The sequence below is a fragment of the Pogoniulus pusillus genome, chromosome 11 (assembly GCF_015220805.1).
Source record: "Pogoniulus pusillus isolate bPogPus1 chromosome 11, bPogPus1.pri, whole genome shotgun sequence".
NCBI lineage: Eukaryota > Metazoa > Chordata > Aves > Piciformes > Lybiidae > Pogoniulus > Pogoniulus pusillus.
In genome coordinates, this window is record NC_087274.1 from 16,748,806 (window position 1) to 16,766,700 (window position 17,895).

A 17,895-nucleotide genomic window follows, 5' to 3' on the forward strand; every position below is an offset into this window, starting at 1 on the left:
CTGCCTGAAAGTGCTCAAGGATAGGGCTCTGGGCAACCTGTTTAGCTGAAGGTGTCTCTGCCTGTGCCAGAGACATCTGACTTGGGTTGGAACTAGATGACTTTTAAAGGTCCTTTCCAATTCAAACCATTCTATTTTCATGGGGACTTACAGTTAGGGCTGTGTATGACAAGCTTGAAGGTAAATCCCCAAAGCCACATCCTGCAAGGCTGAGCACTTGGTGCAGTGGTATGCAGGTGACATGAGGGAGGTGAATGGCTGGGGAGAGAAAACACCTGGTAAAGGACTTTTCTTCTCCCTTTTCCTTTGATTCTCTGTTTCCCAAAGAACAACAGCAAAAGAGAATCTTTTGTTTGCATTCAGGCAACAAAATCTGGCAGCTTCCCAGCTGTGGAGATGTCTTCTAGACTGCCTACTGGGCAGCCTCAGTCCTGGTGCAACAGCAAATCACAGAATGTCAGGGGCTGGAAGGGACCTCCAAAGCTCATCCAGTCCAACCTCCCCTGCCAGAGCAGGATCACCTGTTGCAGATCACACAGGAACTCATCCAGGCAGGTTTTGAATGTCTCCAGAGAGGGACAATCCACAACCTCCCTTGGCAGCCTGTTGCAGTGTTGTGCCACCCTCACAAGGAAAAAATTCCACCCCACGCTTAAATAAAACTTCCTGTGCCTCAGCTGCCACCCATTGCCCCTTGCCCTGTCATCGGGCAGCACCCGGTAGAGCCTGGCTCCAGCCTGTAGGTGACCGACCTAAACCTGAGCCCAGGGATGGAAAAGTTGCCTTTGCTTCTGCTGTCTAGCAGCCTGGAAATAGCCTTGCTCTCAGGGGAGCTGGGATTTCTGCCCTGCTGGGGGGGCAGGGGTGCTCCTGGCTTGCCAGGAGGCTGCCAGACTGCTGTGCTGGTCACATGGATGAAGGAAGTAGCTGTGCTTGGAAGGAGTTCCAGCTACGTGAACCCAACGCTTTGTGTGCTGCTGCTAAATGTGGTGTTAGCTGCGAGCAGACAGTTGGGTTCTTACCTTTGCTTTTTTTTATCATCACGTTAAGCAGAGGGTCAAGAGAGCGATCATCTGGTATAACAGAGGCAGTTTTACAGGAGAGCACAGAGGTGCCCTGGCTTTCATGTAAACCACACCAAAAGGTAGGGGCATTTTTAATGTGATTTCTGTCCCTCTGGGGCTTTTCGCCTTCCCTGTACCCCAGGTCCCTCTGTTTTTAGGGGGCACACTGGAGTGTCGCCTGCCCTTTGATGTGGTTTCTAAAGTGTACCTCTTCCTTGGGCTCCCTGCAGATGCCTTTATGTGAAGCAGAACATTAAAATCCAAATGTGCCTGCCCTGCAGGTCGTTTTTCATCCTTTATGTGCCACGTCAAATCTGCTGCGCCCCCAGCCCAGGAAGGTGCGGGGAACGAGATGGGGGAAGGAGCAGGGAGCTCCTTGGCGGTTAAGCCTCAATTTGTCCTTCCTTGCTTCCTCTGGGCCTCTCCCCAGCTCTGCTTCTCTCAAGGTGAAACTGAAACCTTGGTGACTTCACCCAAGCCTGCCCCAAGTTAAAGAAAATTTGATATTTCTCACTTATAGGTCACTTCAGTCCAGATTGTTTCCTGCCAAGCTTGGGGGTGGGGGAAGTGCCCTCCTGTTAATGGAAAAGCAATTACTGTTATTGCTGGCGTCTATCTGCTGTCATTCCAGTGGAACACCTCACTTATGTGCTCTGCTTGTCCCACACCAGCTCCTGGGGCTCTTGGCTGGCTGCTGCTGGCCTGTGCCCATCATGCAGCAGCTCTGCGGGACGTGGGTTACCGAGCCACAGAATGGTGGGGGGTGGGAGGGACCTCTGGAGATCACCTGCTTCTACCCCCTGCTGAAACAGGGTCACTCAGAGCAGGGTGCCCAGGATCACAGTGTCCAGACTCCTGTCAATACTTGGTTTGGACTTCAGCAGTGTTGATACCTGCTCAACAGATGTTATGGACTTCTGAGCTCCTCTTGTGATCATAGCTGAAGCTGAAGGGTGACATTAATGCCTCTGGTTTGAAAAGAGATGAAGGGGAAGTGTTCAAGGCCAGGTTAGATGAGACCTTGAGTGACCTGTTCTAGTGGGAAGTGTTCCTGCCTATGGCAGGGGATTGGAACTGGATGACCTTTAAGGTAATTTCTGAGGATCATAGGACAGCTTGGCTGCAAGAGACCTTAGAGAGCATCTAATCCAACATTTCTGACATGGGCAGGGACACCTCTCAACTAGACCAGGTTTCTCAAGGCCTCATCCAACATGGCCTTGAACATCTCCAGGGAGGGGCCATCTACAACCTCCCTGAATAATCCATTCCAGACTCTTGCCACCCTCATAGCAAAGAATTTCTTCCTAAGACCCAACCTAAACCTATTCTCCTTCAATTTAAATCCATTTCCCCTTGTCGTCTTCTTGGGCACATGTAAAAAGTCCCTCTGCAGCCTTCCTGAAGAATCCCTTCAGGTATTGGAAGGCAGCTCTAAGGTTCCCCCAACGTTTTCTCCAGGCTGAACAATCCCAGTTCCCTCAGCCTGTGCTCATGTCCACAAGGTCCTCTCGTGAGGCTGTTTCTGTGTTCTGCCCGAAATGCTGAGCGCTGTGTTCAGAGCTTCGCTGGTAAAGATTGGTGCTGGCGACGGCCCCCTCAGCTGCTTGGCCTGGGTTCTTCCCCTGCCTCTTGTCCTGCTGTGATTCTGCTACACCCTGTTTAATGATCCGTTTTGGGCACAGTGTTTTATCCCCCAAATCTGCATTTTCCCATTCTTTGATTCCTGCTGTTTGTAGAGGCAAACAGATTACATAAATTCAGGGGATTTTAATGAGTACTGGAGGCTGGCTTTTGGGGTAATTTCCACTGGATTCAGGCTTACAATTTCACTACACTTGAGCAACTTATGTCATAAATGGGCGTATCTGAGGGTGGAATCAAGCCTCTGTTCTCTTTGTAGTGTGCCCTTCAGAAGGACCAAATGCTGATGCCCGTTTTGAAGTCCTGATTCTCTTCCCAGGCTGTCACAATGCCTTTCTATAGAGCTGTGCCTCTGAAGTGTCAAGATTTCTAATGCAGAAAACCCCCACTCTTTTGGCCAACTGTGCTTCAAGTATTAGACATTCCTGGCAAAGATTTGTCTTCGTCAGGGCTCACACAGAGCTGCTCCTGTGGCACTGCTGCGACACTGCCTGTTGTTGAGACTCATCCCTGGAGAGGTCTTCGGCGTGAGCTGGGTTGGGTGTCCCTTCTCTCGCAGCAGCCCTGGTGAACATCAAGGATGTTGCCACTCTGCAACCACTAGAGGTCAAGATTGTCCTGTGCCACAGCTGCTCCTCACGCAAGGGTCAGCTCCAGCGTCAGCTAGATCCCTTTAATGTAATTATCAATTGCCACGCTCGTTAATTGAGAGGAAGCAGATCGTGTGTGCATGGCGTGAAGGGCGCTTCGGCTTACACCACACTTCTCCCACTCTGCTCTGCCCTGCTGGGTTCAGTTCTGGGCTCCCCAGTTCAAGAGGCAGGGAACTACTTGGGGGAGTCCAGCGGAGGCTACAAAGCTGCTGGGGGGCCTGGAGCAGCTCTGTGAGGAGCAAAGGCTGAGAGCCCTGGGGCTCAGAGCCTGGAAAATAGCAGCCCTAGAGGGGATCTGAGCAAAGCTCAGCAAGAGCTAAGGGGTGGGGAGGAAGAAGATGGGGCCAGACTCTTTCCAGTGCTGCCCAATGACAGGAGAAAGGGCAGTGGGCATGAACCCAGGAGGCTCCAGCTGAATGCGAGAAGAGGCTTCTTTGCTGTGAGGGTGCTGGAGCCCTGGAGCAGGCTGCCCAGGGAAGTTGTGGAGTCTCCTTCTGTGGAGATATTCCAAACCCACCTGGACATTGTGATTTGGGATACTCTGCTCTGGGTGACCCTGCTTTTAGCAGGCATTTGTACTGGATGATCTCCAGAGATCCCTTCCAACCCCTACCATGGTGGGATTCTCTGATTCTGGGACAGTAGATCCTGCAGCATTTTGGGTGGGTTGAGATATCCATTCCATGCTTGGCTTTTAATATTCTTCAGATCTAGAAGCTACACTAGTGATGGATCTCCGATGAGATCTGTCTTCCCAAGGAGAGATTCATACAGGAGCTGAGCTAGGCTGTCAAAAGAGGACTCGTGAGAGATTTTTGCACACTGTTAATACTTTAAAGTGTTTGAGAGGAAATAATTCAGAAGGCTTCTACTCTAGATGGAGTTTTCTGCAGCTCAGCCAAAATAATTAATTGGTTTGTGTAGGTGCCACTTGTTTTACTTCTCTGTTTTTCCCAGCACAGATAGCTTCACTGACAACAGAGTCTACAGTATGCTTCCTGGTATTGCTCCTTCCTCCTTTCTAAGGCCAGGCTGTCACGTTGGTGTGGGGCAGGGAATGGTGCCTCTCACCACCACCTTGCCTCTTGTTGTAGCACAGCAATGGAAGATTTAGAGGCAGTTTGATTTGGATGGTGCAGGCAATGTTAGTAATATCAGTAACTGGAAAAACTCAGTTCTTTTTACAAGGAAACATACCATCCAAGTGAGCATTTTCAGAGAGACCTCTGGATGGTTTCCATGCACCTTTCTTCTATGTATTGAAAATTCACAGATGAAATCGGGAGGGATCCTGTAAATCCATATAAATTTCAGTGTTTGATTTCTAATTACACCAGGTCCACATGTGCAGAACCACTGCATCCTTTGGCTTGGCTTTTCCCCCTTGTTTTGGCAATGATTTGAGAGTTGGGTTAAGAACAGCATCTCCAGGCCCTTCCCCCTCTTTTTTCTTTGCCTTCAGTTTGAAGTTAGAATAACAGAATCAGTCAGGGTTGGAAGGGACCACAAGGAACTAGATAGTTCCAACCCCTCTGCCACGGGCAAGGACACCTCACACTAAATCAGGCTGTTTAAGGCTGGGCTGGATAAAGCTCTAGACACCTACAGGGATGAGACTTCCACCAGCTCCCTGGGCAACCCCTTCCAGGCTCTCACCACCCTCATGCTGAACAACTTCTTCCTAACATCCAGTCTGAATCTACCCATTGCTAGCTTTGTTCAATTCCTCCAGTCTTAGCACTTGGTCCACTCTGAACAACTCCAGCTAAACAGTTTTACCTGTCAGATAGTCTGCTTGGTAACAAGGAGGGAGCCAAGTGGGTCTTTGGGCAGAGAACATGTTGTGACCTCTGCTGCAAGTGACTCCCAAGCCCCCAGGAATGGGTGTCAGGAGTGGGTGGAGGAGCTCCACCGAGTCCGCACCTCTGTGGGCTGAGCTGTGGCTCTTCTCCCGGCAAACCAATTTTGGTTCAGTACCTTCCACAGCTCATTCCCTACAGCAGCAACCTACAATTAAGCTCTCCTGGGGTACCACAAAAATGCTTTCAGGAACCTCTGGGGTCCAGATGTGGAATGTTTTGTGCTGACATGAGTTGAAAAGAGGAACAAATCCAACGGTTAAGTACATCCTTTAATTTAGTCTGTGACAGTCACCACATGGCCTATGGGCTAATATTTCTGCATCTGGGTTGTAAATAGATCAATATGGCAGCGTGATGGGTTTGGTGTTTTGATTTGTGAAGAGTCAGAATATTGTTTGTATTGTTGCATAATCCCTGGAGTGGTTTTGAAATGAATCTTCTGGTTCTTTGGAATATCTGCGTTAGGCAAAAACATAACATTTGGAGGTTTCCTGTGCTCCACGAAGTGCACGTTTCACTGGCCGAGTCCGTGACTGATTGCATCTTGTGGCTGAGAAAGGATAAAATAAATCCAAGGACGCTGTCATAAAAGGTGAAATTTGTTCTCTTTTTTTTTCCTCTCTCTCTCTAGGCACAGCAGCAAAGAAACCTGGACAATATTGTATCACAGCACCCCAGGATAAGCGCGGGGAAGAAGTCCAAGAAAGAAGCCTGCGCAAGCTCCGAGCTGGAGGTAAAAAACACTAGCCCCATGTCTGAGCAAGATTCGGGTATCCTGGATGTTGAAGATGAGGATGAGGATGAAGAGGTAACTGTATACCATCAAATCTAGGAGACTTGGACAGTCTGGGGGTGATCAGTAGCATCTCAAAAGGTGTTTGCGCCTTACTCAGTCTGTCTTGTTGCCCTGAAGATGGCGAGTAGACTGCAGAACACAGGGAGAGTTACAGTATTGGGTTGCTTTCCACCACTCTGCCTTTTCTTTTTGGCAGGCTCAAGAAAGGGGTCAAGTGTTATATGAGAACAGAACAGCCCACATCTTCTGTCCCCCAGCTCAAGGGCTGCCCTCTGTGCCCACTTGGGAAGGCAGTTTGGTATCTGCCCTCTGTTTAAAACAAGACAAACTGCATGTAGCACACTGGGCCCTTGGCCTTCACTGTGGGATGTGTGTACTGGTGGCAGAGGCATACTTTGTGTTGAAAAGTTTGAGTCTAGTTGGAGGTCTGTAGGTTGTGGTGTTCCCTAGGAGTCAGTCTTTGTTAAAATCTTCATTAGCAACCTGGGGGAAGGGATGGAGTGGCCCCTCAGCCAGCTGTGGTGCAGAACTGGGCAGAGTGGCTGACACACAGTCAGGCTGTGCTGCAAGGCAGCAAGATGTGGACAGGCTGGAGAGTTGGGTGGAGGGGACCCTTGTGAAGGTCAACAAGGACAAGTGTAGGGTCCTGCACTTGGGAAGGAATAATCAGTAGAGGTGAGGGGGAGAAGGAGCTGGGAGTGCTGCTCACCATAAGCTGGCAACGTGCTCGTGGCCAAGAGGCCAAATGGTCTTCTGGGTTATATTAAGAATGTGGCCAGCAGCTGGGGGGATGTTTTTTTTCTCCTCTTGTTGTGCAGCCTTGTGTTGGACCTTTTAGCAAGGGTCATCTGCCAGTCTTGTGAGGCATAAGAGATCATCTGGTCCAACCTACATCTTCTGTGCTAAGGAGGGAAGATTTTAAAGATGATCATTTTTATACTGCAGCTGAGAGAAATCTCTCAAGTGGTTTGCTTGACAGACTGAACTCACCTGAAGGCAGATGAAATACTACCTCTGAGAGCTTTTAAAGCCCTTGCTGGCCCTAAGTGAAGAGACTGAAGCTGAGGATGAGGGTGATGGTGGGGGATGGGCAAATGTGGCTGCTGTCCGTGGTGATGAAAGAGAGTTCAGTGGGGCCAGGCCCTGTAAGAGCTGCTGTGTCTGCCTGGCCTGGCTTTCTGGCGTGTCTTGTGTGGCTAAACACCCCATCTGAAGGCTGGATGGAGTCTACCTGGACTTTAATATAGCCTTTGACACTGTGCCCTCCAGTGTTCCTCTGGGGATGCTGGCAGCTCTCGCTTAGGCAGGTGTGCTCTTCTCTGGTGAAGAGCTGGTGGATGTCTGTGCCCAGAGGTTGATAGGGAATGGACTTAAACTGGAGCTGCCACTCACAGGTGGTGTTCCTCAGGGATTTCTACTAGGGTTTTAGTGCTCTTTAATATCTTTTATCAGTGATCCGGATGAGGGCACTGAATGCACTCTCAGTACCTTGCAGACATCACCAAGTTGGGTAGCAGTGTTGATCTGCTGAAGGGTTTGGAGTCTTTGCAGAGTGACCTGGCCATGCTGGATTGATGAGGTTCACTGTGATGAGGTTCAATAACGTCAAGTCTTGCACTTGTGTCACAGTAGCCACAGTAATACTCCATGCTTGGGGGAAAAGTGGCTGGAAGGCTACCCTGTGGAAAAGGACCTGCTCGACTGCCAGCTGTGTATGAGCCAGCATGTACCCAGGTGGCTAAGAAGGCAAACTGCATCCTGGTTGTATCAGCAAGAGTGTGGCCAGCAGGAAGAGGGCAGGGATCATCCCCTTGTACTAGGGGTTGATCACTGGTGAGGCCAAACCTTGAATCCTGGCTTCAGTTTTGGTCTCCTCATTTCACACTGAGTGCTGGAGCCTGTCTAGAGAAGTGCAATGATCTGGTGAAGGGTCGAGAGCACAAATCCTGTGAGGAGCAGCTGAGGGAGCTGAGGTTGTTCAGCCTGGATAAGGGAGGCTGAGGGGAGACCTGACTCTCTCCAACTCCTTGAAAAGAGTTTGGAGTGATGTAGGATTGATCTCTTCTCATAAGGATTAAGTGATAGGATAGTAAGAAACAACCTCAAGTTGTGACAGGGGAGGTTTAGGTTGGACATGAGGAACAAATGCTTCCCTGAAATGGTGTTAGTGTCCTGGTGGTGGATGTGACAGTGCAGGAGCTAGAAGGATTCCAAAGTTGTGTGTGATGGAGGTGTAGATCATTCTCTCCCTTGGAGTAGCAATCCCAAGCACTAATGTAGGTTGGCCAGAGACTGGATTGAGAGCATTCCTGAGGAGAGGTACTTGGGGGTACTGGTGGACGAGAAGCTCAGTATGAGCTCAGTATGAGCTATCTTTGTGCTCTTGCAGCTCAGAGAGCAACCAGAGCCTGAGCTGCAGCAAGAGAAGTGTGGGCAGCAGGCTGAGGGAAGTGATTCTCCTGCTTTGCTCCACACTGGTGAGACCCCACCTGGAGTACTGCGTCTAGTTCTGGAGCTCCTGGTACAAGAGGACTATGGATGTGCTGGAAGGTGTCCAGAGAAGGGCCATGAGGACGATCAGAGGGCTGGAGCTGCTCTGCTGTGAGGAGAGACTGAGGGAGTTGGGGCTGTTCCATCTGGAGAAGAGAAGGCTTTGAGGTGACCTTTCAGTATCTTAAGGGGGCTACAAGAAAGCTGGGGAGGGACTTTTTAATCCGTCAGGTAGTGATAGGACTGGGGGGAATGGAACAAAGCCAGAAATAGGTAGATTCAGACTGGCTGTTAGGAAGAAGTTGTTCATCATGAGGGTGGTGAGAGCCTGGAAGGGGTTGCCGAGGGAGCTGGTGGAAGTCTCATCCCTGGAGGTGTTTAAGGCGAGGCTGGATGAGGCTCTGGCCAGCCTGATCCAGTGTGAGGAGTCCCTGGCCATGGCAGGGGGGTTGGGACTGGCTGATTCTTGTGGTCCCTTCCAACTCTGACTGATTCTATGATTCTAGTGTAAGAGAGCTCTGCCAGCTGCATTCAGGAGGACTAACACGGGATGTGGTTCTCCATTCTCCAGTTAGAAGGCATTATGGTCCAGATTTGTCTTCCTTCAGCACAGATGCCTCACAGAAGTGGCATCTCCCACCATAATGGGAGTGGGGGAGTGGGCCCAGCTGTGAATGGAACTGGGAGAAGGCTCAAATCCAGCTCTTATGAATGTCAAGTTATGGGAGGAGAATTTGTATTTCACAGTGAGTGGCTCCACAGTCTGTCCAGTGTGTGCCAGCTCTGTCCTTTGTAGTATAAAACATCCAGCGAACTACAAAGCTCATCCAGATTCTTCTCATTTTCAGTCTCCTCTGTTTTGTGATCCTGAGCACAGCAGGACAAAGTCGCCTGCATTGCTTCTCCCTGTCCATAAGAAAGGTTGCTCAGGTGTCTGCGAAGTGGTTGGGTTGAGTTGGAGTCCCTGGGACTTCTTTTTGGAGAAGATGAAATTCAAAGGAAGGACCTCACACTCCAGGATACTGTTCTCTAACTGTCTTTGAATAAGAAATCAACAAATTCCAGACAGTTTTCTATCTGGAGAAGGAGTTTGGCCCTCAGGACGTCAGCAGGTGTGAGGTGTAGCCAAAATCCATCATGCTTTTGGCATGCCTTCAGGGTGACCTGGCTGCAGGACTGAGCTGGAATTCTCTCTGTGAGTGTCATAGATCTCTTACAATGTTTTGGGAGATAGAGCAGGCACCCCAGAGAGCTCTCTTGACTTTCCCTGATAAATGGCTTTGTTAGGTGCCATCAGCCTCTGTGCTTTCCTTGCTTCCACTAAGAATTGTGCAAAAGCCATCTTGGACACCACGAGAAACCTCTCTGTTTCCAGACAAAGCTGTCTGCTGTTGTCTATGATGTGAGCCAGAGTGAGATCAGTTAGTCTGCAGGCCCAGCTGTCCACTTGCAGTATCACAGTATCTTGAGTGTCCTCTTGACCCTGCAAAAGCATTCAGGACTTGTCCCTGAGGTTAAGCCATGGGACAGCCAAAGGGCACCTGAGATGCAGCAGCTCTGCAGCACACTTTGCTCTGAACCTGTGCTCAGCATGGGGAAAAGTGTTTCTTGCCTGCTGCTATGCAGAAATCATTTGTTGCATCATTAAATGCTTTGGATTGCAAGGGACTCCTAGAGGAGATCTAGTCCAACCCCCCTGCAGGGAGCAGGGATACCTATGACTGGACCAGCTTGCTCAGAGCCCATTCAACATGACCTGTAATATTTCCAGGGATGGGACATCTACCACCTCTCTGGGCAGCCTGGGCCTATGTTTCACCAGCCAAAGTCTGTAGGGAAGGTCTCCTCAGAGCATTCTGTTCTCCAAGCTGAACAGCCCCGGCTCCCTCAGCCTCTCTTCATCCCTGTGATTGTTTCTGTGGTCTCCTCTGGACCCACTTCTATCAAGTCCATGACTTTCCTGTGCTGAGGATTCCGAGGCTGGACACAGCACAGAACTGTTGCTGCTTGGAGCAGTAGTTTTACTGTGTAAGGTGGCCAGAGGCTTTCTACAGGGTATGCATCATGTGAAGACACTGAGACTGCTCAGTGTCCTCTGCTGGACTCGAGCCTTTGTGAATGCAGTGTTGTGTATGCTGTGTTCCGCTGCACTGCCCTCCCCACCTGTGCAGGTATGAGGTGGTCTAAAAAGCTCCTCTCCTGAGTTCCTGGTGTTCAGATCTAGAGGTTCCCTTCCCTCCCTGAAGAAGGATGACCATAGCTGTCCTTGTGGACATCAAAAACCAGGAGCAGAGATTCAAACCATTGCATCTCTGTCTAAATCCAAAGCAGAGCAGCCTTGAACTCTGGGCCACCAACTGCTGCCGTCTCTTGTGTTAGCAGTTTGATGTGAACATTTCTGCTGGGAGCTTGTCCTCCATGGGTTAAATTCGCTGCAGTCAGTGTTTAACCCAACTGAAACAGTTCTTGCAAGAAGAGAGGCTTTGGCTGTTTACAGAAAGTGACAGGTCTGCCTCTGCTCCCGGCACCAGGAACGTGCTGGATGCAGGATTTGGGAATGAGCTTTGTGAAGCTGATGTTTTGTGGACTGGGAGAGTTTCAGACAAGATGAATAAATTCTTTGTTCTGCAAATGAAAAGAAGGAAAAGAGTAAAAGAAAGATTAGGCTGAAGGGGACATGTTGGGGTGTGTGTGTGGGATCATTCCTGGGGTGAGGCAGCTCTTGGTCTCTCCTCACTGTCAAGTTTTAAAGATCAGATATTTATTTTGTTGAGCACTGCTAGTGCAGCCTTGGCTCAGGAAATCAAATCACTGCTAAAGGGGATGTGATGACTTTAGATAGGTCTAAATAGCTAAGTGTTAGCTAAACAGATAAATATAGAATCAGAATCATAGACTTGTTTAGGTTGGTAGAGACCTCCAAGAACATCAAGTCCAACTGTTAACCCAGCGCTGCCAGGTCACCACTAAGCCATGTTCCCCAGCACCGCATCTCCCCGGCTTTTCAACTTCTCCAGGGATGGGGACTCCACCACTGCCCTGGGTAGCCTAGTCCAGGGTTTTGTAACCCTTTTGCAGAAGAAAGAATTTCTCATGTTCACTATAAACCTACTCCAGTGCAACTTCAGGCTCTGTTTCTCTGTCGGTTCCACGTACAGGGAAATGATCCCTGCCCCTGGTGCTGCTGATTCAAGCCAGGATGCCTTTGGCCTTCTTGGCCACTCAGACACACACAGGCTCATGTTCAGCCAGCTGATGAGCAGCAACCCCAGCTCCTTTCCTGTGAGGCAGCTTCCAGCCACTCTGCCCCAAGCCTGGAGCATTCATGGGGTGGTTGTAACCCACGTGCAGAGTTCGACACTTGGCCTTGGTGAACCTACTCTCAGATATGTTTGAATTGTGGAATGTGTTAACTTAGCCATCAAGATTATTCAGAGGCCTATACTGCTTAGTCTGGGAAGAGTTTAATTTCTGGGGTGATTACTTCAGTTGTTGGGCTCTGGCTATATATGGGTGAGTTGGGATGTTCCCTTCCTTAAATATCTCATAGGTCTATACACTGTATTGACTGGTCAGGTCACACCTTGAGTGCTGTGTCCAGTTCTGGGCCCCTCAATTCAAGAGAGATGCTGAGGTACTGGAACGTGTCCAGGGAGGGACGATGAAGCTGGTGAGGGGCCTGGAGCACAACCCTGTGAGGAGAGGCTGAGGGAGCTGGGAGTGTGCAGCCTGGAGAAGAGGAGGCTCAGGGCAGACCTCATTGCTGTCTACAACTACCTGAAAGGAGGTTGTAGCCATGTGGAGTTGGTCTCTTCTCCCAGGCACCCAGTAACAGAACAAGGGGACACAGTCTCAGTTGTGCTAGTGGAGGTCTAGGCTGGATGTTAGGAGGAAGTTCTTCACAGAGTGATTGGCATTGGAATGGGCTGCCCAGGGAGGTAGTGGAGTTGCTGTCCCTGGAGGTGTTGAAGCAAAGCCTGGATGGGGCACTTAGTGCCATGGTCTAGTTGATTGGCTAGGGCTGGGTGCTAGGTTGGGTTGGATGATCTTTGAGGTCTCTTCCAACCTGCTTGATTCTGTGATTCTAAGTTCCTAGCACAGTTTTTGGGTGCTTGTCTTTCTGTTTGCAAAAAAAGCTTTTTTGTGGTCCAGAGCTTGCACTTGCAGGTCTGACAGTGTCCTACCTGGATCAGTAGTTCCGTGCCTCGGAGATGTTAACTGGGCAGGACAGTCCAGCAGATTTATTTGTTAAGAGTGTGTGTGGGCTTAAAAGTTTTCACAGAAGATCAGAGACTGTGAAAATGTTGCAGACTGCTTTGAAAAGAATTTCTCTGTGGGAGTAAACTCCCTTCTTGGCAATATCCTGATTTCACAAATCTTTATCAGGAATATTTCTCCGTGGACCGTGTTCAGCCAGTGCCCCAAATCCAAGAGGAGCAAAATCGTTTGATCCCGAATTCAAATTTGAAGGAAAACATGGCCTGCTTTGAAGATGATGTGAAGGGATGACAGATTTCTCCTCCCTTAGAACAACACAGCCTGGACTCGGGTCCATGCAGCTCCCCACGCTTCCCCACGCTGATGGTGGTCGGCGGAGGATAGCTGGGTCGAGCCAGTACCGATGCTTCCCTCTCTGCTCTGGTGATCTGCAGCTGTTTTGCAATGGGGGTTTTGGAGCCAGCAGTGATTTACTGTTCTACCAACTGGAGACCAGTTGAGCTGAATGCTGGAAGAATAAAGTGAGGCAGAATCTGTATTTGAGTCTACAAACCAGCTGAAATCTGGATTTGAGAGCTGTTTCTGAGAGCATTAGGAGACCTGGGAGACTGCAAATGGAAAATAAATGGCAGAGAAGATGTGATAAAATTGGCATTAACACAACAGAATTGCTTCCTAGAGCCTGAAATTGTCACATAAAGCCTTATAAAGGTGAAGGCAGGAGATGTTAGTGAGCTGTGTGTCACAGCTGCCTGCCTTGCCTGCGGCTGGCAGCCTGCTGCTGGCACTTTTCAAACAGCCATGTTCAGCATGCCAAGGGTCAGGCAGGCAGGGCCAGCCCCATGCCTCGCTCAGGAACCTTCCTCCTTCGCAGGGAGCCAGCCTGGGAGAGCTGCTCATATCTCAGAGTGGTTTGAGTTGGAAGGGACCTTAAAGTTCATTTACTTCCAACCCTCAGCCATGGGTAGGGACACCTCTGCTAGGTCAGGTTGCTCCAAGGCCTTATCTAACCTGGCCATGGACACCAAGCATGGGAACCCATAACTTCTCTGGGCCAGTGTCTCACCACCCTCACAGGGAATGCGTTTTTTTCTTCCTTACATCTAATGTCAGTTTACCCTTTTTCAGTTTAAAATGTTCACTTATCTTAATTGAGTCTTTCCCCAGCTTTTTGGTAGACCACTTTTAAGCACTGAAAGGCCACAAGAAAATGTCTTTTCCAGCTTGAACACCCCCAACTCTCCCAGCCTGGCCTCACATCAGAGGGCTTCCAGCCTTGCCAGCATTGCTGTGGCCTCCTCTGTCCCTGCTTCAACAGGTCCCTATTGGTGCTGTGCTGAGGACTCTAGAGCTGGCCCCAGCACTGCAGCTGAGGTCTCAGCAGCCTCCCTGCCCCTGCTGTCCATGCTACTGGGGATCAGCCCAGGACAGGCTGTCTCTGGACTGTGAGTGCACAGTGGCAGCTCACATCCAGCTCCTCTCCCTAGTCCTTCTCCACAGTGTTGCTCTCCATCCTTTCATGCCCTTGTGCTGATACTGAAGATCATTCTGGCCTATGTGCAGGACTTTCTTAGCATTGTTGAACCTCATGAGGTTCACATGGGCCCAGTTCTCAAGCTTGGCCGTCCCTGCCCTCAGGCTTGGTGTCATCTGCAGCCGTGCAGAGGCTGCACTCGGTCCCACTGTCCGTGTCAGCGGCAAAGATGTTGAACGGCACAGTGGAGTGCTTGGTGCGAGGGAAGAGGAGCAAGCCAGGTCGGATGGGTGAGCAGGCTCAGGCTGTAACACAGAATTGCTCTTTGCTGCCTTGTTCCCAGTGGGCTGCTTCTCCTCCCTGCACCGCCAGGTAGGGTCTGTTAAGTGGTTTTGTGGCTTCAAAGCCACTCTGGTCAGTCTCATCACAGTGCTGTGGTGGCTCCTGTGCCATGCATTGCTGCTGTGTCTCTGTGGTGCCTTCCATTGTTTCAGCTTTAACCAAGAGCCCCTGTCGTGCTGAGAACTGTGGAGGAGGTTGTTTGACAGCTGCAGTGCCACATTACACAGGAGACTCTTTGACAAAATCCCCTGTTTTCCCTTTCCAGCCCATAGCTTCTGCACTCCCCTGCTTGGAGCCATTGCTTTAGCTGAGGAGGACCACTTGCCCCAGGGCTGTTTGAGGCTGGCTTGCCCTCATCCAGATAGAAGCTTCTCTCTTCTTCATCCTACCTCCTTTTTAGCAGGAACACCTCTTAAGCATAATTAAAATATATGAAATAAACATGTTTCCCAGGCCTGTCCATTGCTCCCTTTCATCTTTCTCCACTTTTTTCCACCACATGTCAACAGAACACTCCCCTCCTCTCTGGATTTTGGGGGAGCAGGGTGGTTGCTTCAGCTTTATGCCTCGGCCAACAAGCTTAATACTATGTTGGCTTGAACATCTCCAAAGGACACAAGCTTCTTGTATGCAAATTCCTCCTCTGATCTTTCCTCTCCCTCTCCCTCCCTCTGTCCCACCCTTCCAAAATGAGCTTCCTTGTCCCTGTACAAGACTCACTGTGCTGTTGAAAGGTGGTGGAGTCTCTGTGGTGTGGGCATTTGACACAAGAAAAGAAAATGAAACAGAATTTGTGCTTTTAAAGAATTCAAACTGGAAATCTAGAGCATAAGGGTTTGATATTCCCCCCCCACTTTGTTTCATAAGTACTCAGATGGTTTGTGCCAGGATGCTTGAGGTTGTGTTGAATCCTATGGCCAAAATGAAATCTCTGCTGAGCTGGCTAAGAGCGAGCCAAAGAGAATCACAGAATCCCAGCATGGTAGAGGTTGGAAGAGACCTCTGGGGATCATTTAGACCAATCCCTTTGCTAAAGCAGGGGCACCCACAGCAACTTGCCCAGGATTGCAATGTCCAGGTGGGTTTGGAATCTCTCCAAAGAAGGAGACTCCACAGCCTCTCTAAGTAGCCTGCTTCAGGGCTCCAGCACCTTCAAAAGTAAAAGGTTTTTCCCTGTGTTCAGACAGAACATCCTGGGTTCCAGTTTGTGCCTGCTTCCCCATGTACTGCCACTGAGTACCACTGGGAACAGTCTGACCTGTCCTCTGGGACCTCACCCTGTCTTTATAGCTTGCTGAGCATTGCTCAGATCCCCTCTGGGGCTGCCCTTTTCCAGACTCAATAGCCCCAGGGCTCTCAGCCTGGGCTCCTTGGCAACAAAAGCACCTTTCTGGCTTACGATGACCTTGTTGTTCACCTGCACTCCCAGTTCCTTCTTCCGGAGCTGCTTTCCAGCAGGTCAACTCTCACCTGCACTGGTGCAGGGGATTGTGCCTCCCCAGACGCAGGACTCTACACTTGCCCTTGTTGAACTTCCGAAGGCTACCCTCCGGCCAATGGAACACTGCAGTGGGATTTCATTGTGGAATATAGCTGAAGCAAGAGCAGTAGCAAATGAAGTTTTCCTGCTTTCAGAAACATTAAAAAAATGTCATTTTTGTAAATCCAGATAGGTGCCAGTGCTCACTCAGATTGTTCCATGCCTGAAGTGTTGGTGCCATTCCTGGTGGGACTTGCATGCTTTGGAGTTGCACTTAGCTGATTGTGATATATTGGAGTTGTACTCGCCTGGATGTCTTCTGCATCATCCACAACTGATCTCCTTCTGTCTTTTAGGTGCCTGGAGCCCAGGACCTGGTGGACTTTTCTCCAGTGTACCGATGCCTACACATATACTCTGTGCTGGTAAGTAAGTGTCCTCCCCACAAGGATGCTGCTCACACTGGGCTGTCACTTACAGAAGGTGGTAGGCGGCTGCTGCTGCTTCCATCAGTGCTGTGGGAAGAAGGTGGTTGCAGAAAATCTGACTGGGTGGCTGGGCCTGAAAAGATGTAATGAATGAAGTTAACTTCAGCTGGGTAATGGTCACAAGTGGCATTCCCATGGCTCGGAGCTGGGGCTTGTTCTCTTCATTGTTATCATCCATGATCTGGCCAAAAGAATCAAGAGCAGCCTGGGTACCAATTGTGGATGACACCAAGTTAGGCAGGAGTGTTGGTCTGCTTGAGGATGGGAAGGCTCCACTGGGCTGTCTCAGGTAGTTCCCTTTTGCACTGGAGAACGTGGCCAAGCTGAGGTGGTGTTTGGTTACTGGCTAGAAAGTGTTGCTGTGAGCAGTGTTAGGTCCTGGAGAACCACTCAGCAGAGCTCCCAGCTGCTGTAGGAGCTGTGCTTTTGCTCAGATACTGAGTACATAAGGCACTGATTTTTTTTTAAATTAACTTACTTATAACAAGAGCAATGAGATGCCCTTTGGAGCTTACCCTTCAGCTTTCAGTTTCTAAGATGTCTCCAGAAGAGGAGCAGCCTCATATCCACAGACCCAAAGAACCTGTGTTTTTTGAATCCCTTCTTTGGAGGGAAGGAGCTTTCCAGGGGCTCTTCTCCTGTGGTTGAGCAATCTGAAGGGCAGGCAGCAGATGAAAGGAGCACTCTGTTCACAGCTTTCCTCCCTTTCCACTGTGGAGCCAGGCTTGAGAGAGAATTGTTTTTAAGGCACTTCTAAAGGCAGTTTTGCCAGCAATGCATACAAATGAATTTGTGAAAAGGAAAAGAATTGTCATCAAAAACATTTATATAAAATCTTTTTGTGCCCTCATCTGTTAATAATTATGTAATTTGGCTACATTGCCACGATATTTTATTGGAATGAAAAAGTTAACCTACCCAAAATGCGTTATTCTGTTTTTCTTGGACAAAAACCTCCTCCTCAAATCCGGCGTCAGGAGCCCGCTTCAGGGAGTGTGCTAATTGAAGATTACAACTGGTCTGAGAGGGTTTGTGGACTGCAAAGTGTCACTTGCTTTGGAGAAACTTCAGTGAAGAACACATAGAACGAAAACAGGATTAGGAATCCTGTTTGTGTAGCTTAGGTGCATTTGTTCAGTGCAAGGGTGTTTATTTTAGCAGGGGGCTGTGCAGAAAGCTGTTCTGAGCAGGGTGAGGAGCCTTCGCTCCTGGAGGGAGCCTAACCCTAACCTGTTTGAAATGGTCTCATTTCTCCACTGGGGCATTGTTGTTGTCTCATTGCTTTGGGATTTTTGATCTGAAAAAGCAATTCAGATTAATTTCATTCTGAAGCAGTAGAACAGGTTAGAGGGTGACCTGCTGGGAAGCACTGCTAGACGGAAAG

General features: G+C 49.5%; 1 protein-coding gene across 3 annotated transcripts in view; it reads left to right on the plus strand.

The window, feature by feature from the left end:
* The window catches only part of EXOC6B (exocyst complex component 6B), a 294,381-nt gene that overhangs the window by 118,635 nt on the left and 157,851 nt on the right, over positions 1-17,895 (plus strand). For 2 of the 3 annotated variants that reach the window (XM_064151211.1, XM_064151213.1), the window contains exons 7-8: positions 5,855-6,031; positions 16,380-16,448. In XM_064151211.1, coding sequence (XP_064007281.1) covers positions 5,855-6,031; positions 16,380-16,448 — 246 coding nt within the window. The remainder of the gene's footprint in view (positions 1-5,854; positions 6,032-16,379; positions 16,449-17,895) is intronic. The other variant, XM_064151212.1, reaches the window with a different exon arrangement.